This window comes from Molossus molossus, unplaced genomic scaffold (genome assembly GCF_014108415.1).
Source record: "Molossus molossus isolate mMolMol1 unplaced genomic scaffold, mMolMol1.p scaffold_m16_p_21, whole genome shotgun sequence".
Taxonomy (NCBI): domain Eukaryota; kingdom Metazoa; phylum Chordata; class Mammalia; order Chiroptera; family Molossidae; genus Molossus; species Molossus molossus.
Window position 1 is genome coordinate 37311872 of NW_023425357.1, and position 25673 is coordinate 37337544.

Consider the following 25673-nt stretch of genomic DNA (forward strand, 5'->3'; position numbering starts at 1 on the left):
GCCCAGACGCCCTTCTCTGTGGCAGAAGTTCCTCAGCTTTCACCAGGTTCAGGCTGGTTCAGGGCCAGAAGGTGCACATGTATACTCAGGGGGCAGCCTCCAGCTAAAACCTGAACCCCAAGGGATGGAGTGACTTATTAACAAAGGCCAGGTGCATGGGGGTCCTCCCTGTGAGTATGCATTCTCCCTGATTTGGAGTTTGGGGAGGGGGAACTACTAGGAGAGAAGAAAGCTACTGTCTTCAGGGCTGGGAAGAATCGGGAGGTCAAGGGTTGGGGGGCTGGGAAACACGTTACCTTATAAAAGACCTCACCCTGGCTGGTTTTACTCAGTGGTTAGAGCGTTGGCCTGTGGACCAAAGGGTCATGGGTTTCATCCCTGGTCAAGGGTGCCTACAGGTTCGATCCCTAGTCACCAGTCTCTCTCACATCATCAATCTTTCTCTTTCCCTCTCCCTTCCACTCTATTAAAAAAAAAAAAAAAAAAATCCATGGAATCCAGCTGGTCATTGTTTCCATTCAATCCCTAGCAAGGAGATTGTACAGGAAGCAGCCAATTGATGTTGATGTTTTTCTCTCATCTATTGATGTGTCTCTCTCCCTCTCCCTTCCTCTCTCTAAAATTAATTTTAAAAAAATCAACGGAAATATATGCTTGGGTGAGGATTAAAAAAAAAGACCAGGGCCCTGGCTGGTTTTGCTCAGTGGTTAGAGCGTTGGCCTGCGGTCCAGAGAGACCTGGGTTCAGTTCCCGCTAAGGGCATGCACCTCGATTGCGGTTTGTCCCCGGCCCTGGTTGGGTTGTGTGGGTGGCAGCCACTCGATGTGTACCTTTCACATCGATGTTTCTCTCTCTCTCTCTCTTCCTCTCTCCCTCCCACTCTATCTGAACAAAAAAAAAATGAAAACTGTCCTCGGGTGAGGATAAAAAAAAAAAAAAAAGGAACTAGATTTTGAAGGTTCACAGGAGGGGATTTTTTTTCTTCCATTACAATCTAAACTCCACTTATGAGATAAGAAACATCCTCTGCCTACCCACAGCTCAGCCAGGCAGAGGTGAAATAATTATGAGTAGGTGAGAGATACTGGGCAGAATCTCCTTGGTTTCCCTCCCATCTCCAGCTCTCTCTCCTCACCTTGGGTCTCAAAGAGAGTGGGAGTACCTTTTCATCTCCCTTTGTTGAGGTCCACCAAGGACTAGGACAAGTGGAAAGTAGAAACTGAATATTAACAACTTGGGGGCAGTCATCTCCTCTCAAGCAAATGGCCCATGGTGTGGTAGTCAAGGGTTGACAGGGTAAGACTCAGCTAGAGAAGGACTATGAGTCCCTGCCAACAAAGGCAAGAGGAGGTCCTGCTCCGCTGACTCTCAATTTGAATAGAGTCAAGATCTGGTTAAGATCTAAGACCACATAGAGCCCACAAACTGCTTTTAGGGTGAGAACTCAATAGGTCTCACACACTATGGCCAAGATGTCAAGAATGCAGGTTCTGAAGGCAGACTGCCTGAATTCAAGTCCTGATTCCAGCTCTTACCAGCTGTTTGATATTGAATAAGTTCCTTAACCGTTCTGGGCTTCCAGTTCCAGTTCCAGCTGAAGCTATTAACTTACCTCAAAGTATTGCTTTAAGGATTAAATATTAAGAGACGTGCTCATTGCTTGGCCAGAGTGGCTCAGTGGTTGAGCACTGACCCATGCACCAAGAGGTTGCCGGTTTGATTCCCAGTTAGGACACATGCCCAGGTTGTGGGCCTGATCCCCAGTGGGGGGCACGCAGGACGTGGCCAATCAATGTCCTCGCTCATTGATGTTTCTCTCTCTCTCCCTTCCTCTCTCTCTAAAATCAATAAAGAAAAACAAAACAAAAAGACATGCTCACAACAGTGCCTGGTACTCAGTGAACACTCACATTTGCCAAGTCTATCATGGCAACTCAAGGACTCCAAAACAGAACCATAAAAAAACCTACTTCACTGAGATTTTTCTGTTTAGAATAACAAGGATGAGAAGTAAAAGAGGGAAAGACTGCCATAGAGCTTGAGCTGTTCCCTAGGTGGAGGCTCTTGAGGCTCAGCAGCCACACTGGTGTCAGCAGTCTCTCTGGTCCAGTGAGTGCTGTGAAGGCAGGCAGGGGGCTACATAAAAGTAAACCAGGACCAGCATAAAGATCAGGATAGGGGTGCTGAGCTAGACACAAACCTCCATTAACTGCTGGTGGTCAGAGTGACAGTGACAAAATAAACAGAACTGTTATCAGAGACCAAGTAAACACATGGGACTCAGCTCCAACAAGCAGTGACAATGACTCAGAAGGGGAGAGGCCTTCAGCTTGTTCAAGCCAGTCTGTGTTCCAGACAGCATGACACCCTTATGGGCGCTCAGGAAATGCTAAAAACTCATGAGGAATAAGCCCCACCTGCTCCTGTAGCACACTGACAGGCAAGGCTGCACCTCCCAGTGCTGCCACAAGGCTCCCTCAGATGGTTTTAAAAGATCCTTGTTCAAAAGCAAGAGGACCAGTGCTTGCTGAGCTGGTCAGCAGTGGACGATGGGCAACATAACTTAGGTGTGACTATTTCTTCACTCCAATACCTACAACGGTTTAACAATGGGGAAGAGTGCTGCAGACAGGCCAGCGAACCTCCCCTCCCCATAAATTCCCAGGTGTAAAGTAACAGAATTGGCTTTTGCTGAAGGTGTGTATGTGTGTGTATATACACAAGGTTGTTTTTTTTCTTTATTGATTTTAGAGAGAGAAGGGGGAGGGACAGATAGAAACATCAATGAGAGAGAACATCGATTGGCTAGCTCCCACATGTCCCCCGCTGGGGATTTGGCTCACAACCTGGGCATGTGCCCTGACCAGGAGTTAAATTGGCAACCTCTTGGTGCATGGTTGAGGCTCCACCACTGAGCCATACTGGCTGGGCTATATATACTTTTAAAAAATATGTATTTTGGCCCTGGCCAGTTTGGCTCAGTGGTTGAGCGTCAGCCTGCAGACCGGAGTCCTGGGTTTGGTTCCCGCTAGAGGCATGTACCAAAAAAATATATATATATGTCTATATACACACACACACAATTTTTTTTTCCATTTTTTGTTCAGATAGAGTGGGAGGGAGGGAGAGAGAGAGAAACATCAATGTGAAAGGGACACATCGAGTGGTTGCCACTCGCACGACCCAACCAGGGCCAGGGACAAACTGCAACTGAGGTACGTGCCCTTAGCGGGAACCGAACCCGGGTCTCTCTGGACCTCAGGCCGATGCTCTAACCGCTGAGCCAAACTGGCCAGGGCCACACACACATTTTTTTATTGACATTTTAGAAGAGGTAGAAACATCGATGAGCTGCCTCCTGCACGCCCCCTACTGGGGATCAAGCCCATAACCCAAGCATGTGCCCTGACCTGGAATCAAACCAGGACCTCGCAGTCTGTGGGCCTATGCTCAATGCACTGCGCCACACCGGTCAGGATGAAGCCTTTATTGTTTTTTAAAATCCTCACCCAAGGATGTTTTCCCATTTATCTTCAGATAGAGTGGGAATGAGAAAGAGAAACATCAATGTGAAAGCAACACATCGACTGGTTGCCTCCCACATGACCCTGACCAGGACTGGGGCCGAACCACAACCAAGGTATGTGCCCTTGATCAGAATCAAATCCGCAACTCATTGGTCCACAGGCCAATGCTCTAACCACTGAGCAACCAGTCAAGGCAGGTTTTATTTTTAATGAAGCCACACAGGATTATCATGGGATATGCAATAGGGGATTATCAGCTTAACTCCCACGAGCTTGTCACTTTTCTTAACCTCCTGCCATCCAAAATAGATCCACATTTACACTTTCAAACATCTGAGTGTATACAATGAGAACTAAAAGCTCTGTTGAAGATAAACATCTCACTGTTCTGCAGAGATTTTCCATTATAAATACCTAACAATTAATAAAAGCTATGTGCCCAGTGAGACAATTCTGGTTGGGGGTACTGTGGTCCCTGTTGGGCGCTAGCCCATGGATGGGGTGGAGACTAAACACTCACTACCTGGTTTAGTGTTGAGGCCCCAAATGATATCGTACATCTGTCACCCCTCATCAACTTCTCTAGGGCAGACTGGCCCAGCTTCTGTTCCCCTACACTTGGCAGAGCTTGAGGTACTGATACCAACCCTTTTTGAGCTGAGATCCTGAGGTCAAAGCTTTTCATCAGCTCCTACTCTGAGCTCTGTGGCCCATCCCCTGCCATGGGGAACCCACTCCCTTTAGTGGATCATGGAGGCTGGACCAAGAGATGTCCATCCACTTACACTTTCAGGGAGTTAAAACTTGTGGCAGGGTACACTTAGTATCCATCATCTGCCAAGATCATCTCTCACCTGCTTAAGAGAAGCGACCACATAGCCTGCCTGTACCTCAGGCCTCTACCACCTGAGGCCATGCAGGTGGACCCCTCTGCACCTCTCATTAGGCCAGAATCATACAAGACAGTATTTGGAGCACTTGTTAATTTGTTATGATTTATTAGCTGTACAGCAGTAGATCCTCCTCCCCAGCTTTCAACCCCATTACATATTTTATTACAGGTCTCATGTTGGTGTCCTAAAATAATGAAAAATATCACACAGTACAGCTAAGTACAAAATGCATCAACCTAGAGTTTGATAGCTAACTGATGGCTCTCTTAAAAGCAATACACAGAAGAAAAAGTGTTTGAAATCAACAAGACTGAGGCTCTCTAAAAAAACACATTTTAAACATGTGACAGTTCATGTGCAAGAATCATTTTTAGTTGGTTTTGCTTCACATTATTACTTTTTTTTTTTTTTTTAAGATCCAAAGTTTAAATTACTGACCTAGTGAAGTTTTCTGGCCCAGCTTTTAAGGGCTGCTGTGACCCACTCATAATCACCCTTCTGCTTTAACAGGATTTATAAAACACAAAATTCAGTTACAAACAGAGCAGAGAAAATGTGGATGGGAAACCATAACTGAAAGTTAATCGTACAAGGTTCAAATGCTGGCTCCATGGGCTGGAAATCACGATCTTCTTCATGGACATCAGTCTCTAGCAGGCAGCAGTCTGGGTGCTGTTCTGCTACATGATTGTGATCCGATTCCTTGTCAACATTTACACACTACACAGTCTGTGGTAACTTAATTTGCAAGTAATTAAAACGCTGGGTTTTCTTACACTGCACTTCTTTTCAACCTCTTAATTAATGGAAAAGATTAAAATGTAAAAAAAGTTATTTACAAGCTTGACCATACCAGAAACTTTGCCAAGAAAGAGGCAAAGCCTTCAGGACAAAAACCGATCGTAGCATGCCATATTATTGGTGTGCAGCCGACTCCAAGCAAAGGGAGTCAGGGAAAAAGCAAAAGCAAAAACCAGTTTAAAAGTCTAAGTCCTTCCCAAGACTGCATTTACAATTAAAAACTCTCCTGGGAAGACCATAGAACTCTGGGAAACCCGTTGGCCATTCTGGAGTGGTTTACCATAGCAAGAGAGAGGGTCCAATGTCTCTGTTTCCATCTAAGAAAACCAGTTAGGCGTCAACACTGTCCTCAGCACTTCAGGGTAAACCCTCAGAGACTCAGAACATTCCATGATTTGCTAATATCAAATGGTAAGTTCTAGTTAAATCACATTTTTCTAACATCATCCTTGAAGTTTTAGTTCTCAGTATGTTTGGTAAAATGGTGCTTTTCCCAAAGCCAAAAGAAGAAAAAAAGGAGAAAAATTAAGATGCAGGCCGTTTAAACACAGCCCAGAGCAGTCTTGGCGATGACAAGGCCCTGCCATCACCGGTCCATCATGCTGAGAATCATCTCGGGGGTGAGGTCTCCATTGGGGGCGTCTGTGGCAGCTGGCTGGGCCTCCTCTTCCTCTCCCTCCACGGGCTCTGTATCTGGCTCTTTTTTGACTTCAACTATAATGTTCTCAATTGCACCTGTATTCTGATCTTCAACCTGAATGATAGCTGTTGCTGGCAAAAAAAAAAGGGCACGAACAAAACAAATGCTCCATTAAAGCCCCCAAAGATTGCAAAGGTCCCTCCAGACTTGACACTAAATGGAAAAGAGCAATATAGGAAAGCCTCAGTAGCGATACAGAAGCAAGTCAATAAAGACTTAATTATCTAAAATGTGGCCACACATAATGCTCCAATACTCTTATCACGGAACAAAATGCTGGCATTCACTTTCATATGCTTCCCAAATTAGGTACTAGAAGTCTTAGTTTTCCTTTATGTCATAAATTTGGTCTTTACAATAGTCTGAGACAGGCAAAAGATGTAGACAGCATGTGACTAGGATCATGGAATGTGTGATGTAGGTCTGTTTTAGAGGTGATCCATTTATGGTAAGAACCTGACATTTTTTTTGTTTTTTATTCTGAAGCTCTCCCACACCCAGGGCCCTTTCTCCAGTTTGTTCACTTAGATGTACGTGGGGGAAATGGTTCCCAGGATCTATAGCTAATCAGCCCACTGTGACATACATGAGGCTCAGTAAACACATTAACACTTTTTCTTTTTTTTTTTTTTTTTATCCTCACCCGAGGACATTTTTCGATATTTTGTTCAGATAGAGGGAGAGGGAGAGAGAGAGAGAAACATCGACGTGAAAGGGACACATCGAGTGGTTGCCACCCACACGACCCAACCAGGGCCGGGGACAAACTGCAACCGAGGTACATGCCCTTAGCGGGAACCGAACCCGGGTCTCTCCGGACCGCAGGCCGACGCTCTAACCGCTGAGCCAAACCGGCCAGGGCCACATTAACACTTTTAAAAAATTGATTTTAGATAGCGAGAAAGGGAGAGATAGAAACATTGATGAGAGAGAACATCAACTGGCCGCCTCCTGCATGCCCCGCACTGGAATTTGGTCCACAAATTGGGCATGTGCTTGACCTGGAATCGAACCGGCGACCTCTTGGTACATAGGTCGACACTCAACTAATGAGCCACACTGGCCAGGCTCAGCAAACACATTTTAAAAAGCAGATTAAACCCTGCCTTTGTTAAAGGAAAAAAACAAAACAAAACAAAAAAACACACCAGCTTTCAGGAGATCTAGAGCAATATAGGAGAAGAATAGAGACCTGAGTTCCCAGAGCCTGCTGTCACAGGGCTGTGTCTCGTTATAGGACTGCTGCCTACGGTCATATGTGATGTGAAGTAAAGGGTAGACACCTCCCCTGTGTCCTTCTCATAAATCAGAAGGCCATAACTATCCATAGGTCAGGATTTCTTAAAAGGAAGAACAACCTCAGCACAGAAATTTCTTTCTCTCTCCATCCTTTAAAGTTTGGCTCTTTCACATTAACACATCGATTCTGCCAGCTGACTGACTTTGGTTATTTTTTAAAACCTCCCATATTAACAGTACTCATCTTGTAGAACATAAGTACCCCTCTATGCTAAACTTTTTAAAATCCTTACCCAAGGATATTTTTCAATTTTATTTTCAGACATGGGGGGAGAGTGAGAGAAAGAGAGATGTGAGAGAAACACATCGACTGGTTGCCTCTCGAACAACCCTGACCATGGCCAGGGATGAACCACAACCGAGGCTCAAACCTGCGACTCTTTGGTCCAAAGGCTGGCACTCTAATCCAGTGGTTCTCAACCTGTGCGTCGTAACCCCTTTGGGGGTCGAATGACCTTATCACAGGGGTCGCCCAAGACATAACAGTAGCAAAATTAAAGTTATGAAATAGCAACAAAAATAATTTTATGATTGGGGTCACCACAACATGAGGAACTATATTAAAGGGTCACGGCATTAAGAAGGTTGAGAACCACTGCTCTAACCGCTGAGGCAAACTGGCCAGGGCTCTATGCTAAACTTTTATTCATTGAAATATAACAGGCCACAGATGTTCCCTAGTAAAAGCTAAAAGAAACTGCTTCCTGACAGTTTGTTCCTGGCACTACCCTAACTTGTTCTTATGGCTTATAGTTCCCATCTTCCCCCCAAACAAGGACCTGCCTGGCTTCCCCACATGCTGGGAGATGATGCCAGCCAGTAACTGAGCTGAGACAAGTAACTTACGCTGAGTCTGTTTGGGTTGGTTGGTTCTGCCAGGGGGGCGTCCTCTCCGCTTCTTGGCGGGTGGTGGGGCTGGGGTCACAGGCTGAGGCTCTGGTTCAGGTTCAATTTCCACAGCAGGCTCCTCTTCATCCTCATTGTCATCCAGGTCTGGCTCAGCATTTTCTTCCCATGAAATCAGGGAGAACAGGTGGTGGAAGGAAAAAAAAAACCAAAAAAACACAAATAATCACATACTCTGTTAAGTTTGTTATGTATTTAATTTTATTGTTAAAAGCCCATTTAAAAAATGCTTTTGATGAAATTTTTGCTATTGGCCATAACAGAGTAAACTGGTATTGTGGCAGGATTAATAAGCAAATGAGCCTCACTACTGTTAATCATATTTTACATGGACTAGATATTTTTTCTTTAGCTTTAGACATCAGAATATTGAGTTTCAAATTCTTAGAGGCAACTCCATCTTAAGCCAGTCATACAGATGTGGTCCTGCTTGAGAGAGAGAGAGAATGTGTCAGGGAGCAAGTCAGAAGCTCCTAATGTACTGTGAGGTCCTGCTTACCAGGATAAGCAGCAAGAGTTCTTTCAGGAGTATTATTGATGGGTTTTTTTTCCCCCTTAATCCTCACCCGAGGACATTTTTCCACTTTTTGTTCAGATAGAGTGAGAGGGAGAGAGAGGAATAGAGAGAAACATCAATGTGAAAGGGACACACTGAGTGGCTGCCACCCATACAACCAACTAGGGCCGGGGACAAACTGCAACCGAGGTATGTGCCCTTAGCGGGAACCGAACCCGGGTCTCTCTGGAGTGCAGGCCGACGCTCTAACCGTTGAGCCAAACCGGCCAGGACTGATGGGCTTTTTTAAAGCCAAATTTTTGGACTTAATTTCCAGCTTAAGTACCAAGCCAAAAGGTCATCCTTAACTCCCTCACTTTGTCCCTAATGTCGTAATCACATAAAAGAAGGAATTATTGTAGAAAGAATATTGATGAGGAGCCTGATAATATGGTTTTGAACCCCAGATTTCTTACTAGGTATGAGACCTAAGACAATGACCACACTGGACCTCAGTTTCCTTGTGTAATTTCTAAAGCTCTCAACCTACTTACTAGTGATTTGAGGATCAAGAGTTGAGATAACACATGTAATCATGCTCTGTAACTTACACTTTACTACACAAACACAGTTAGATGTATTGACACTGTACAACACAATTTAAAATTTCTCTGTTATTCCATTTAGGCTTCATTATTTTATTTAATGAGAGGTGTTACCCTCATTTTATTTTATTTTATTTTTTATCCTCACCCGAAGACATTTTTCCGTTTTTTTTTTTTTGTTCAGATAGAGTGGAAGGAAGAGGAAGAGAGAGAAACATCGACGTGAAAGGGAGACATCGAGTGGCTGCCACCTGCATGACCAACCAGGGCCGGGGACAAACTGCAACCGAGGTACATGCCCTTAGCGGGAACCGAACCCAGGTCTCTCTGGACCACAGGCCGATGCTCTAACTGCTGAACCAAACTGGCCAGGGCATCATTTTATAGAAGAAGTGAGAAGCTAAGTGATTTGTAAGGCACAGCTAAGCTAGAGCAGATGGAAAGCAAACTTCTAACCTCAATTTGGGGCTGTTCTGCTGCCTACCCTGCAGGCAGCCAAACAGCTCTTGTCCCTCCCTCACTACCATGGCACAAAATGTACTCTGCCTGCCTTCCTCCAGGAAGCACAGGTTACAAGTACATTCTCTTTCTCTGGAATAAATGTTCAAATTTAGAAATCTGGGTAAATGCCTGATCTTCAGAAAAAAATAGCTTATTTATCAAGTGATTGGAATCCTAAGTGAAATGTGGGGAACACATTCATATGTGGTGTTGTGTCAAGAGCTTCCCTGACACCCCCCCTCTTGCCTAAGTTGGCCCAATGCCTAGAAAACTAAATTTGGTCAGAATTGGGGGAGAAAGCACACACAAAAAAGTTAATAGGGTCAAAGGCTTATTGGCTTGGAGAAATTTTGGCAAAAAGCCTTGAAAATAACAGTAAATTCTGCTGGACAATCTTTGCAGATGGCCCACAGGCAGAACTTCTGGGAGGGGATAAATGTGACTGCTTGGCCTTTGTAAGCAGTGAGATGGAAAACCCAGACTGAGGGGGTGGGGAGAAACTAGTACTAAATATGAGGCCCAGAACCAAACTGTGCTTTACAAACTAGCAGTGTAAAAGACAAGAGGAGGAACTGTAGAAATGTGTTAAGAATTCTTCAGCTAAAAGATGTTTCTGGCCTGGCTGGTGTGGCTCAGTGGTTGAGCATCCACCCAGTTCGATTCCCGGTCAGGGTACATTCCCAGGCCAGTACCATGGGAAAGAAGCTCTGCCACTACGAGCAGCTAAAGCTGAAGATTAGCAGGGTGAGGAAAGAGACTTCTGACACTGTCACAGGGCTGCTACCCCAGCTACCACCTGTGTGCATGTGGCTGATAGGCTTTTCCCTCCCAAGGATCTAGGCTTGTTTAGAAGATAAACTGATCTTTACTGGGGCTTTCTGACATTCCAATAGTCCATACATTTTCTTAGCCAAACAAAGGAGTCCTCCAAAGATAGAGTCTTAGTAGACAGTGGTGTGTATTTTTATAAAACTTAAGCACACTGACATTTTAAAGGACATATTCACTTAAAACTTAATGACTGAAGAAGATACTGCTTAAAATACACTTTGCACTAAAAAAGGCAGCAACCCAGCCAGTGTGGCTCAGTGGATTATGCGGTGTCCCATGGACTGAGAAGTCTTGGTTCTATTCTCAGTCAGGGCACATGCCCAAGTTGTGGATGTGATCTCCAGTGGGAGTGGGGGTGCATGCAGGAGGCAGCTGATTGATGTTTCTCTCTCACACTGATGTTTCTCTCTCTCACATCCTCTCTAAAAAAAATCAATAAAACATATTAAAAATAAAAAATAAAAAAGGCAGCAAAACCAAATTACTCTTATGCTTACTGGATAAATATTATCCCAGAAAAAGCTAAAATTCTGAATAGAAAAGTGAAAGTTTTCCTAAAATAAACAAAAACGAAAGAGACCCCCTTACAGTTCTACATATAACAAGCCTAGTATTCTCATGAGGTTTTATAATAAAACCAATAAAATGACTAAAGTTCTTGAAATTTTGAAAATTTTTATTCTCTTCCCACTACTTCTACTAACAAGTAACAGAAGACAAAATGAGGAATCCTTAGAAATACATTAGGCACCATCTGTAATCTCTCCAATTTGATGGTGCTATGGGGATGTGCATTCCCCCAAACAAAACCCTCTCTATTCTTTTCCATAAAAAACTTAATCTGTAGTCACAGATGTGCCTTCTCAACTGGGTGCCAGTAGCCCAAGTATCCACATTATAGAACCTAACACTTTGGAACAAATTTGTATCCTCAAACATGACTCCTACATTATCAAGACTCTTGTTCTCCCTCTCTCTTCATGAGTCTAACACCTCAAAGCATACCTTCTGCCTGGATTTCATGACTAGAAAGGCAAAAACACCCCAAAGAGCATCAATGGTAGGAAAACAGGCAAAGTTTAAAACATAAATGAAAAGATTAAAGGAGGAAGAGAAAGGCTGACCTTCATGAATTTGATCAACACATCTCAAGGTTAGGCTGACAGAGGCAGTCAAACCAGAAGGTGGTCAAGATGCTTAAGCAACCTTCTTCATGTCCATTAGATTCACTGCTCAAATCTAGACCAGCTTCCTAAATGTAAAAGTTATGAATATAGAAAAGAAACTGCTGGCCTTAAAATATCACTGATCTAGATAAATTGAGTAAAGATATTAATTTTGCTTTGGCTTTAAATTAACGTAACAATTAGGTATTAAGCAATTTCTAGAATGTAGTGAGAAAAAAAGAAAAAAAAATTGCCCGAGGAACAAACTAACCACTGTTGTAAATACATACACACATTAGGAAGGTTAGAGGTTTAAAGAAAGAGTGACTGGGCTACTTGTATACCCAGCATATCTGTACACAAACTGGGTACCAAAATCTGCCACGTGCAACTAAACCGAGAAACAAGTCACTTACCACTGTCGGAAGAGTCTTCTTTTTTAGAACGCATCTTTCTTTTTCTTCCACGTTTACTCTTCTTTGTTTCTCCTCCATTTTCCCCTTCTACACCATCTGGACCAGCACAATTATCAGCATGTCTTGCCATAGTATTCTAACAAAAGGAACAAGCCCACTTTCACATTACTAAAAAGGTAAAGATCAGCATTTGGAAGTTTTTTTTAATGAAGTTAGTTTAATGAAATAAAAAAATGGGATATCTATATTAAGTCTGAATGTCTGCTAAAGCATATCCTAAACACGCTCTCCTCATTCAGGGGAAATAAACTCCATCTGGAGGAGGAAGAGAGGGAAAGAAAAGAGAGGGAGAGGAAGAGGAGAGTCCTCAAAAGATGAGACTGGGTCTTGTACGCAGAGGGCTCAGCAACCTGCAGGTAAAAAGAGCAGGGGAGGATCAGACCAGCTCCCTGTCCTGTGCGGAAGACCAGAGACAGACCTATTAGGGAGTTCCCCACCAGCAGAAAGGTTCACACATAGATACAACACCTTGAGATGGGCGTGACGGACCCTTTTCAAAGGATAGAACATCTCTCTATTACACCTCAGTAGGAAGAACTGCCCTGCTTTACAGTGGAAGACCAAGAACACGGTATTAGGAACTGTAATAATTTGACTTGGGGAGGTGAACACACACAATACAATATAAAGATGATGTATTATAGAACTGCACACCTGAAACCTATATAATTTTATTAATCGATGTCACCCCAATCAATTAAATTAAATAATTAGTAACCAATTAAACAATAAATTAAAAAATAATGAAGGATGTAAAGCTCTGACTCTTACCCGGCGTGTGAATGTTTTCCCACACTTAGAACAGACAAAGGCTGCAGGGACAAAGTTGGGGTCGTGGTAGCGTTTGAAGTGCATGTCAAGGAGCTGTTTCTGGCGGAAGGTCTTGTCGCAGTGACTGCAGGCATAAGGCTTCTCCCCAGTGTGGGTGCGCTTGTGCATGATCATGTGCCTCTCCTGAAAAGAGAGTGGGGTGAGGGAAGAGACTTCTGAGACTGTCACAGGACTATTACCCCAGCTACCACCTGTGTGCATGTGGCTGATAGGCTTTTTCCTCCTAAGGATCTAGGCTTATTTGGAAGATAAACTGATCTTTACTGGGGTGCAAAACTGCTTCCTTAAATCCCAGGCAGATATGCTCATTCCTGCTAGGCTGATTCTCTACGTCATTCCCAAGCATCAGGCATCAGGACCAGATTCTTCCCTTCTTTCACGTCCTGAGTTTAATCCCCACAGTTCCAAGAAAGGAGTCTGCCAGAGGTAAGGTGGAGTGGGTAAACTGTGACTGAATAAAACATCAACTGGATATTGAGATACAATCAACAGGACCTTTGATGATATTCCTCATAAATCATAGTTTGAAAGTATTATCCTTAAAAATAGCCACCATGGGGTTTACGAGAACCTCCACTGATGAAACTTGACACCGATGAGGCATCAACTGCTTTCTGACCATGAGTCTACCTGTCTGCAAGCGTAATCACACTGGTCACACTTAAAGCGCTTCTCATTCTTGTGTGATTTCTGATGCTGGATGAGGGCATAGCGTTCATGAAACACAGCATCGCAGTATCGGCATTTCTTGCCTTGCTCAATATAGGAATGCTGCTTTCTCAAGTGGACACCTGAAAGCAAAATATAAAGCCCAGTCTAACTTGTGAAAACACAAATAAGCATTTCAACAAGTTAATAATACATTCTTTTCTACTTCTTAAAAATAATTACTCTCATTGTTTTACAGAAAATGAATTAAAAGAAGGAATAACTACAGATGTGGAAAAACCAGTTAAGATGCTGAAATAGGATAGGTAACATAAAATGGTGGCTTGGACAAGGGCAATGAATACAGAAGGAAGAGGGAAAATGGATGAGCAATCTAGGAAGCTAAATCAGCAGGATTTAGTGACTGAGTATAGAGTGCAAAAGAGGAAGGTGGGTGTCAGGGTCAATTGCCTGGTTTTGAGCTTAAAAAACCAAGTAGAGCCCTGGCTGGTTTGGCTCAGCGCTTAGAGCGTCAGCCTGTGGTCCAGAGAGACCTGGGTTCGGTTCCCGCTAAGGGCACGTACCTCCGTTGCAGTTTGTCCCTGGCCCTGGTTGGTCATGTGGGTGGCCACTCGATGTGTCCCTTTCACGTCGATGTTTCTCTCTCTCTCTCTCTCTCTCTCTCTCTCTCTCTCCCCCCCCCCCCCTCCCTCCCCACTCTATCTGAACAAAAAATGAAAAAATGTCCTCACCGAGGATTAAAAACGAAAACAAAAACAAAAAACCCAAGTAGATGGTGGGGCCATTTACTGAGACAAGGAACAGTGGAAGAGGGTAGTCAAGGGGGTTTTAAAGATTCAGTTTTGGACATGTTGAATTTGGAATGCCAACAATATCAAAGAAGGAACAGAGATGGCAAGGTACAGATGGTTATAATTAAGCCTAACTCAAAGGAACATAAATTTAGGAGTTAGAATTTGAGTGAGATCATGGCAGCTGATGAAATCACTAAGCAAAAATTAAAGAATGGAAGAGTGTGGGTCATGTTTTAAGAAATCTAACAGTTAAAGCCAGTGAGAGAAAAAAAGGTTAAAATAAGAGATATCCGAGAAGGAACAGTTGGAGAAATAAGAAAGCCACGCAGTGCCTTTCCCAGGATGCAGTGCCATGGGAGCCAAGGGGAAAAAGTGTTTTGAGGAGGAGGGCAAAAAAGAAAAAAGAAACAAAACAAAAACAATAAAAAAGAAGGGCACAGTCCACTACAAAGAATGGTGCTGAGATCAGCAGAGATGGAAAGAGCAATGTTCCTTACATTCTGCAATGTGGGGTCATTAGTGATCACAGCAAGGTCTCTTTACAGAGTGATAGGATATAAGCCAGATGGATGGAATATTAGGAGCTGCTGAACAGAGAATATGAGGGATGTAACTCTTCATGAGGGTTGGCTAGGAAGGAGATAAAAGTTAAACCTAGAAGGGGAAATTGTTTTTTAAAGACAGGAGAGGAAGCCATGGCTAGTGTGACTTGGTTGGAGCACGTCCCATACACTGAGAGGTAGTGGGTTCAATCACCAGTGAGGTCACACACCCAGGTTGTGGGTTTGACCCCCTCAAGGCATGTACGGAAGGCAACCAATAGATGTTTCTCACATCAATGTCTCTCTCTCTCTCCCTTCCTCTCTTTAAATCAGTAGTAGTAGTAATAATAATAATAATAATAATAATAATAATAATAATGACAGGAGAGGCGTAAGCATGCTTAGAGTTGAGGAGAAAGATCAAATTGAGAAAGTGAAGATGAAGACACAGAGGCAATACTGACAGTATAAAATAAAGGCTGCCAAACATGGCTGGTGTGGCTCAGTGGTTAAGCATCAAACCATGCACCGAAAGGTTGCCGGTTCAATTCCTGGTCAGGGCACAAGCCGAGGTTGTGGACCAAATCCCCCAGCGGAGGGCATGCAGGAGGCGGCCAATCCATGTTCTCTCTCATTGATATTTCTATCTCTCTCCCTCTCCCTTTCTCTCTAAAATCAATAAAGAAAAAATAAAGTAAAATAAAATAATAAAATAAATAAAATAAAGGCTGCCAACACAGAAGAGTAGGATCAAGGTAAATGCAAAAGGATAGGCCACAGACAAGATGGGGAAAGAGGGTGAATATAGACGCAGGTAGGTTTGATAACAGGAAATCTGGAGTTTCAACCTGCTGACTTAATTTTCTTGTTAAGTAGAAAAAGAGGTTACTTATGGAGACCAGGGTGGCAGGAAAAAAAAGGGAAGATGAGAAGTATAAAGAAAATAAGAGTGATTTACCTCCCACACAGCAGGCACCCAGACATCTGTGGAATGAATAGAACTCATGAGGAGAATGGGAGTACTCCTGACAAAGACAAATAGTTGGACTGTCCAGGAGCAATGAGAACCTAGCTGCATTTGGGATCATAAATTTATGGTGCTACCAATCTGATTTAATCAAGGTAATGTATCAAACTTAAAGAGGGCCAACTCTGGGGAATGGAAATGAAGTAAGGGAAGGGATGGCTACACGTGTTCATTATATGAAGGCCTTTTACATACACACGTTTCAAGTAATTTTTTAATCATCCTTACTGGAGGATATTTTTCTATTTATCTTCAGATGGAGTGGGAGGGAATGGGAGGGAGAAAGAGAGAGTGAGAGAAAGGGAGAGAGAGAGGGAGAAAGAGAGAGAAACATCGATGTGAGAGGGACACATTGACTGGTTGTCTCCCAAATGACCCCAACTAGGGCCGGGGACAAACCGCAACTGAGGTACATGCCCTTGACCAGAATCATACCCAGGACTGGTCTTCGGGCTGATGCGCTAACCACTGAGAAACCGGCCAGGGCTATGTTTCAAGTAATTTTTAGGCCTCAACTTTCCCCTTCTCTGGTCCTCTGATAGAGACCTAACAAACAGTAAAAAACTTTCTATCATATATTCTTAATTCTTATTAAAAACTTGTAATAACAGTCCTGGAATATAGGTATTATTCCTATATATCAGTTGAGGGGGAAAAAAAAAAGGCTCACAGGAATAAGCATTTGGAAGTGAATCTTGACTCTAAGTAGGTCTGTCTCCAAAGCCCATGTTTTCCTGTGTCACAAAGTGAAGAATTTTATTTACTGCATATTATAATGAAATCAGGCCTGGCCCTGGCCAGTTTGGCTCAGTGGTTAGAGCCATCAGCCTGCAGTCCAGAGAGAACTGGGTTTGGTTCCCACTAGGGGCACATATCTCGGTTGCAGTTTGTCCCCGGTCCTAGATGGGTCATGTGGGTGGCGACCACTCGATGTGTCCCTTTCACGTCGATGTTTCTCTCTCTCTCTCTCTCTTCCTCTCTCTCCCTCCCACTCTATCTGAACAAAAAAAGAGAGAAAACACAAATTTCTTTGGGATTGGTTTTGGAGATAAACTTGAATATCCAGACAGTGCCTAACAGCTCACACAAATTGCCATGAGATATTACTGGTTTAGATTTTAGTTTCTACATGATGAGAACAGTAAAACTTTCCTTTATCAAAGGACAGTGCCTTTAAATCTATGTTCCTAATGTGACCTGGGTACTTATATATTCCCCCCAACACAAGAAACAATTTGAGAGGACTCAAGTCCAGTTTTGCTACTCATAAGCTGTGTTGTGTAGCTTTTGGTCATGACACCTGTTTGAGCCTTGGGGTTCATCACATGTAAAGCTAGAATACATGCCTTGATGACTTAATATGGTTGTTGTGAAGATCAAAAGAGTAAAAAAGTAAAATTCACTACTTGACAGCTCATAGGCAATTTGTAAAGTACAGTAATTTATCTAAATGTCAAAATGTTTATAAGAATTATTCTCAAGGACAGAGAACAGACTAGGGCAGTATTTTTTCAAAATCATTTTTTTTTTTTAAATAAGAAAAACATATGGAGAAATCTAAGTGACCATATCTTTAAGTATATCATACTAAAATTTCTACTGCTAAACTCTGCTTCTATATAAACGTATAATTAGAAAAAAAAAAAAAAAAGTCTGCCCTGGCCGATTTGGCTCAGTGGTTGGAGCATCAATCAGCCTGCGGTCCAGAGGGACCCGGGTTCAGTTCCCGCTAAGGGCGCATACCTCTGTTGCAGTTTGTCCCCGGCCCTGGTTGGACGTGCAGGCGGGAGCCACTCAATATGTCCTTTTCATGTCGTTTCTCTCTCCCCCTCCCTCCCTCCCTCCCTCCCTCCCACTCTGTCTGAGCAAAAAATGGAAAAAGGTCCTCGGGTGAGAATTAAAAAAAAAACAAAAAACGGAAGTGGACTGACCTTAGTTTGCCTCATACTATATGCCACTTGCCTACTTGGGGACTTTAACATTCTGGCTACTAATTAAAGGTGTACTCTGCTTCCTATCATTTCAGTTTCTGTTAATTTACAGATGAGCTATATTCAGGAAAGAATCTTGTGGCCTGACTGCAGTAAGAGAAAGAAGAGATGGGGTAGGGGGGGAGCGCAGCTAAACAACAGCTTTTATTAAGTGGCAGACCATTCACATATACAAACTTACACAAGTCAAATAAAGTTATTTATAATCGTCATGCTTTCACAAATCCTTCAAAATATTTTTTTCTCATTTGCCACTAATTTACTTACCCAAATCACTTTTTCGGGCTATGACAGTGTCACAGTGGGGACAGTGAAATTTGGCCACATTTTCTGTGTGCTTCTGTAAAATGTGCATCTTCATGGTACCACTTTGGGTAAATCGTGCATGACAAATATAACATTCATAAGGTTTTTCCCCTTAAAAGAAAATACAGAATGAATAAATTAGATGAAATGACTAAATACTATTACAGTGATACCTCGGTTCTCGAACATAATTCGTTCCAGGAGGACGGTCGAGAACCAAATTGTTCGAGAACCGAAGCAATGAAACCCAATAGGAAATAATGGAAACTGGATTAATTCGTTCCAAGCCCCAGAAAATGCCTATTTACTGGCCTAATTTGTATATAATATGTAGAAAAACATAAGTCTCAACAAGAAATAAAAGTGTACAGTATGTCTAAGGGTTAAATTCAGTGTAAAGCGTGACTCTCTCCACAAAGTGTGACTCTCTCCACAAAGCGTGACTCTCTCTCTGCACTCACACTGATGACGCAAGCAAGGCGCGCTGGGCCGAATGAACGCCATTCGGCTCAACTCGGCTCATCTCGGAAGTTCGAGTTCCAAATATTTGTTCGGATTCCAAGACAAAAGTTTCTCGAATCTCCTGGTCGAATACCGATTTGGTCGAAATCCGAGGCGTTTGAGAACCGAGGTATCACTGTATTTAGTTGGAGGGTAATTCAGGTGGTAGATAGGCAAAGCCACAAAGAATCTTTAGGTCTTACTCAGGAAGGCCGAGGCTCAGGCCTGGCTCATGCCTATCTTCAGAGATGGCAAACAAGCCCTAAACTGCTGCCGCCACCACCTGCCCAGCTCTGCCACAGAGTCGTACATATTAGAAAGAGAGTAATTCCCACAGCAATGCTTAACTTTGAGGGAGAGCAGACAGGAATGATAGAAGGACCTATAGGTAGATTTTACTTTTAAGAAAAGACAGTCCGTAGGAAAACTGAATGAGCTGGGTTAGGTAGTCTACCCAGACTACTTCTAACAGTAAAAAATTTCCATTCTTCAATGTATATTCAGAACAAGGAATTCAGAAGATATGCCAGAAAAGCACTCATCTATTATATACTTTCATTCCAGCTTCCATTCAGGTAATAATAGGGGCACAGAGTGGTTCACAGGGTGCCATGGGATCCACTGAAAAGCAGTTCATTGATACAACAAGGAGGGAAGAAGTCCTACCTGAATGGGTTCTCATGTGCCTTTTCAGCTTGTATGTATCCCTGCTGGCATAACTGCACAAGCTGCACTGGAACGGACGCTCTCCAGTATGAGAGCGAATGTGACGTTTTAATTTGCTGACCTGAAACATGAAAGCAATCAAGCCTCTTACACTTCAATTAACATAGACTGTAATGTGAGTGCTGTGGATTAGGCACAAAAGTTTAGCTTTTGGGTACTATAGTTCAGAATACAAATAAAGTGTCAAGATAATTTTTTTCTCGTTCTTTGTCATCTTTGTTTCTCAACTCCATACAATCCAAGGGAAGAAGGTAAATAGACAGGGGCATACATGAGTCAAGATTGTTCATTAATAATTTTTAAGCTGGATGATAGGGACATCGGGGTATATCATACAATTCTATCTACTTTTATGTTTGGAGTTTTCCAAAATAGCTTAAAAATAATCCATGTTTTTTCACTGATCAATTTTCTTCTAGATTTTGAATCTGAATTAGTAAGTACATTTTAATTCCCCTCAGCCTTTCTTCCCATCATCATCAGCACTTCCCAGACAGGCCAGGCTTCAGGGGCCTCTCACTCACCTTGCTCACTATTGACTATGCTTTTCATCTTCCATGGGTATCTTTTCAACAAAACGTAACTTTCAAACCTGATTCTAAGAAGTGCTTTGAACACTCACTAGTCTCCTTGTACTCATAAGTTCTACACAGATTTTCACATACTGTAGGTGTTTAACAATGGTCCCAACAGCATTACAGAATAATTGTTTCCAAGATTTGCCTCCTTATCACACATTAAATTCCTATATGCACAAGACTCTATTCTGTCCCAACAAACTATTTCTGCTTCAATATCACACTGTCTTCATTTATTATATGGTTTTACAACATCCAATAGCACAACTCCCTCATTTTTTCCCCAAATTTTTCTTAGTCATTCATATTCACTCTTCAGTTAAAATTTAGAATCAACTTGTGGTGTCTCATTTATTAATGTCCTTCAGAAAAATTAAGTTTTCTTCACATAGGTATCAGATGTTTTTTGTTTTTCAGTTAATCTCTAAATCATTTTACTGCTGCTAGATTCTGAACTTGTTTCCTACTATAGATAATATAAGGCAAGTCACTGATTTCTGTGTATTTACCTTATATCTGGCCACTCAATTGAGCTCTTACTACTCTTGAATTTTCTATGTAAGCAAATATGTCTGAAAGAAATGAGTTTTGTTTTTTCCATTTATCATTCATTTCTAATTTTTTCTATTAGCTAGGATTTCCAATACAATGTTGAAATAACAGTAGGATGGATGTCTTGTTCCAAATTTTAGTGGGAATACTATAGGTTTCTGATATATCCTAATAGTAGACATTTTCTTCTACTAGACAGTAACTGAGTATTGAACTTTAGTTTTTCAATTATCTATAGAAATGAACATATGGTTTTTCTTTAATCACTCAATGTTGTAAACACCAATAAATTCATAATATTGAACTATCCTTGCATTTTATTATTATTTTTTTTGTGTTAATCCTCACCCAAAGATACTCCTCCATTAATTTCCCCACCCCCACCCCCAAAGAGAGTGTAGAAGGGAGGGAGGGAAAGAAACATCAATGTGACAGAGAGAACACTGACTGGCCACCTCATGTATGACCCCAACCGGGGCCAGGGATCGAACTTGCAACCCAGGTACGTGCCCTTGACCAGAACTGAATCTGTGACCCTTTGGTCCTCAGGCTGATGCTCCAACTGCTAAGCCAAACCAGCGAGAGCCACTAGTGCTTTTTTTTCAATTCTCACCCGAGAATATTTTCCGACTGACCTTCAGATAAGAGTTGGGGGCGGGGGGTAAGGGGAAGACATCGACTGGTTACCTCCTGTACAACCCTGACAAGGGCTGGGGACCAAACCACAACCGAGGTACATGCCCTTGACCAGAATCAAACAGGAGACTCTGGTCCAGCCGCTGACGTTTTAACCACTGAGCCAAACTGGCCAGGGCATTAGACTCTTTTTTAATGGGTAAATCTTTCACACTCATTAGATTCCTTTGGTGGTGGAGAGGGGGAGTGGGAATGTTTAATAATCTAGTGAGATTTTTCTGTGTCATCTTAAGTAGGTTTGGGTATTTTATATCCTCATATTGATATCACGGTCTTCTTTATTTTTTAAAATCCTCACCTGAGGATATTTTTCTATTTATCTTCAGATAGAGTGGGAGGAAGAGAGACTGAGAGAAAGCAAGAGATAAACATGGATGTGAGAGGGACAAGTCAACTGGTTGCCTCCTGCACGACTCCGACTAAGGCTTGGACGAACCGCAACCAAGGTAAGTGCCCTTGACCAGAATCAAACCCAAGACTCACTGGTCCGTGGGCCAATGGTCTACTGCTGAGCCAAACTGGCCAGAGTGATATCATTGTCTTCTTAAGACAGTTTCCAACAACAAGCTGAACACTCACTTCTACGCTGGCATAATCGCACATGGAACACTTAAATGGCTTCTCATGGGTATGTTTGTAACGACGATGCCGCACCAATTCTCCACTAGTCACAAAGGCCATATCACAGTCTGGGCACTTATGAGGACGTGTACCTAAGAGAAAAGAGGGAATAGCAGGAAGACAAAATCAAGGGTACAGTTAATGATAGTTTAATTGCTGCATGAGAACGGACCCTGGTTATTTCATTAACTTTGCACTAGCCTGAGAGTGGTTCCAAAAGCTATGAGAGGGACTGGCTGACTTTACAACACTAGCCCCAGAATATTAGAAACATGTGCTAAAACATTTAGTTTCTCTTAATTACCCATTTGAGCTTACCTTTTAAAAAAAATCTGTTTTTATTGATTTTTTTTAGAGCGAGAGGAAGGGAGAAAGAGAGAGAAACATTGATTGGCTGCTTCCTGAATGCACCCTACCAGGGATCAAGACCGCAACCTGGGCATGTGCCCTAACCGGGAATCAAATTGGGACTTCTCAGTCCCAATGGAACGACGCTCAACACACTGAGCCACACTGGCTGGGCCTGAGCCTACCTTTGATACCAAATGCTTTCTTTATTCTTATTTTATGGCTATTCTTTAAAAAAAAATTTTTTTTATCCTCACCTGAGGACATTTTTCCATTTTTTGTTCAGAGAGAGTAGGAGGGAGAGAGAGGAAGAAAAGGAGAGAGAGAAACATTGACGTGAAAGGGACACATCGAGTGGCTGCCACCCGCACAACCCAACCAGTGCTGGGAACAAACTGCAACCGAGGTATGCGCCCTTAGTGGGAACCGAACCTGGGTCTCTCCGGACCGCAGGCCAATGCTCTAACCGCTGAGCCAAACTGGCCAGGGCTTTATGGCTATTCTGATCACTACAAATTAAAAGTTAATAGAAAAACCACTTTGTTTCAACCCTTGCTATAAAAACATAGGACATCTTTTAAACCTCAATGCTGTATCGAGTGCAGGTTACAGAATTAATAGTTATTTGACTCAGGGTCCGTTTGCATGTCAAATCTTACTGTGTTATGATTATACATATAGGATCATTGGGCTGTCCATTTCTGACAGGTTTTCTTTAAAAACAAGAACAAATATAATAGCTTGTTTTCTATATAAATTAATTTTGATAAAGAATTCTAGAGAATTATCAAAGGCTTTACCAAGCAGTACTGAAGTATGCATGGAATGTTAATGAATGTCTGAATTGCTAGAATGATGCCTTAAACTTTCCATTCTGAGATTATGAATTACTTATCTTCCTTGAGGTAAAACAACCAGAAACCATGGTTTTTACAAAGGTAGCATTTCACTGCTATTTCTAATGTTCTTCAGCATAGTGCCTGGCAATTTGGGGGGTCCTTTTTAGTAATTGTTAAAACCTTAGAAACACAATGGTGATGTCTTCAGGAAATATGACAAGTTAACTACCACAGATAATCTTTTTCTGGATCACCATCCTTATAAAACCCAAGTTTTAACTGTTGTTATGTTGTAGTCCCCAACATTCTTATCCAGCACCTGTGTGTGTGTTAAGGTGATTCCTCAGGAGGGTGACTGTCCTGAATGCCCTGCCACAGAGATGGCACTTGTGCGGTCTCTCATCAGTGTGACTTTTCATGTGACGATCCAAATTTGAACGCCGTGGACACGTGTAACTGCAAAGCTCACACTGGAATGTCTTCTTTACACCTATATACAAAATAAAACACGTACTTGTTGTAGGGTTAAAAAGTGTTAGGATTAATCCCAATTTTAAATTTCTACAAATATCCTAATAATTATCTCATGCCACTAATAGAGACTAGCACTCACATCATGATCTTAACAACAACAAAAATCCATTTAATGTAAAATAACCTGCATGTGTACTGTTATATACTTAATTCCAAATTGGCTTTATGAATATAATAGATAAAATCATTTTACCTTTCTTTTTAATTTTTGTTGGTTTTGGAGGCTTCATGTTACCAACCACTTTCTCTGCATTAACCTCTGACAGCAGACCCTCCTGTTGTTCTTCCTCAAAGTCGTAGACAGACACATCCACATCTTTGCCCTCCTCTGTGTAACGGAGTTTGCTCTTTTTGGTTTTCTTTGTTTTTTTGGCTGGTGGCTGATAATCTGGATCTTTTTGCCAACTAGGATCTTCCTGAGGTGGAAGTTCCCCTTGTTCTAGTGTCTCCACCTCTCCATTGGCCCCTACTTTCACAACTTGAAACCCTTCAGGCAAAGGTAAGGTGTGACATATCATGGGTTCGCTTTCTGCAAGGCCCTCTTTAGACACTTCATTCTCATAAGCCCCCTGGAGTTCATCTACTGAAGTGGTAGCAACAGGTACAGTCACAGGAACAGGTACTTCAACAAGCTGAAGCTCTCCTATGTTTATGGGCTGTTCCTCCATATTTACAACCTGCAAGGTTATAATCTGGGTATCGTCCACAGCAGCCTCTGCTTCTGGAGCGACTGTACCCTCCATTACTTCAGTCTTCATCTGAAGAAGGGTAGGATCTAGCTGTTCCATCATGACCATCTGTACACTGCTATTGACATCCTGGACCACCTCACCCCCATCAGTCTGATTCTGGGGTAGGTGGCAAGCGTCCTCTTCCTGGCCCCCTTCCCGGCGTCTCTGGTAAGTCTTTCTCTCCTTTCCTTTAATGAAAGTTTCAGACTCCTCCACAATGGCTTCAACCGCCTCACCTTCCATTTCCCCTTCCTTTATTAAGGAAGAACACATATTGTTATTTACTATTTAAAATAAAGTCTGTCTAAATAAAAATACATACATTAAAAAAAAAAAAAAAAAAAGGTCCCCAAGCAATGAATGAGGCATCAATGGTTGTTAATATTACAAAAAAGATAAAACACACATTATGCACCTCCTGACAGAAGGGCAAAACACTACCCATGAAGCAATTTTGTCAAACAAAACAAAAAATTCTGAAACTAATATAGCCTCTAGATTCAACTACCAATTAATAGGAAAATGGTGAGCGAGGATGTTAAATTACACTACAGAGATGAAATCAGTGAAATACAGACTGAAGGAAACTCTGCAGGATTAACTATCCAATTTCTTTTGCAAATAAATCACCAGGAGAAAAAAAATGGGAAGAATAGAAGGAGAACCTACAGATCAGTGGTTCTCAACATAGTATGACTTTGCCTCCAGGGAACATTTGGCAAGGCGTGAAGACATTTTTAGTGGTCACTTCTGGAGTGGGTGTGCTACTAGCATCCAGTGGGTCGAGGCCAGAGATATTACTAAACATCTTGCTATAGGCACAAGTCAGTCCTTCACAACAAAGAATTACTGGGACCCAAATATCAATAGTGCTGAGGCTGAGAAACCCTGATACAGACAAAAGACTTAAAAGATGCAGCAATGAATCACAGTATATGGATTTTCTTTGGACCCTGATTCAAACCAACAAATGGTTAAAAAATATATACCACGAGACAAATTCAACTCTGGATAGTTTATATTAAAGAATTATTAACAAAGCCAGTTTAAATCTTATATATTTCCTATAACTACTTATGATAACTGGCAGAGGGCTTTGCTGTTTTTAATTTTTTTTCTTTTTTTAAAAATTGATATTAAAGAGAAAGAGAGGAAGGGAGAGGAAGACAGAGACAGAAACAATGAT

The 25673-nt window shown here is 42.2% G+C and overlaps 1 protein-coding gene across 1 annotated transcript in view; it reads right to left on the reverse strand.

Annotated features, from left to right (window-relative positions):
* Window positions 1-4787: 4787 nt before the first annotated feature.
* Window positions 4788-25673, reverse strand: part of CTCF (CCCTC-binding factor) — a 47502-nt gene continuing 26616 nt past the window's right edge. The window contains exons 4-13 of the mRNA XM_036275732.1: window positions 23950-24739; window positions 23542-23712; window positions 21994-22127; window positions 19529-19649; window positions 18323-18472; window positions 13663-13823; window positions 12973-13155; window positions 12142-12277; window positions 8067-8228; window positions 4788-5992 (exon numbers count right to left, since the gene is read on the reverse strand). Of these exons, the coding sequence (XP_036131625.1) occupies window positions 5808-5992; window positions 8067-8228; window positions 12142-12277; window positions 12973-13155; window positions 13663-13823; window positions 18323-18472; window positions 19529-19649; window positions 21994-22127; window positions 23542-23712; window positions 23950-24730 (2184 nt within the window). The 5' untranslated portion in view covers window positions 24731-24739 and the 3' untranslated portion in view covers window positions 4788-5807. The remainder of the gene's footprint in view (window positions 5993-8066; window positions 8229-12141; window positions 12278-12972; window positions 13156-13662; window positions 13824-18322; window positions 18473-19528; window positions 19650-21993; window positions 22128-23541; window positions 23713-23949; window positions 24740-25673) is intronic.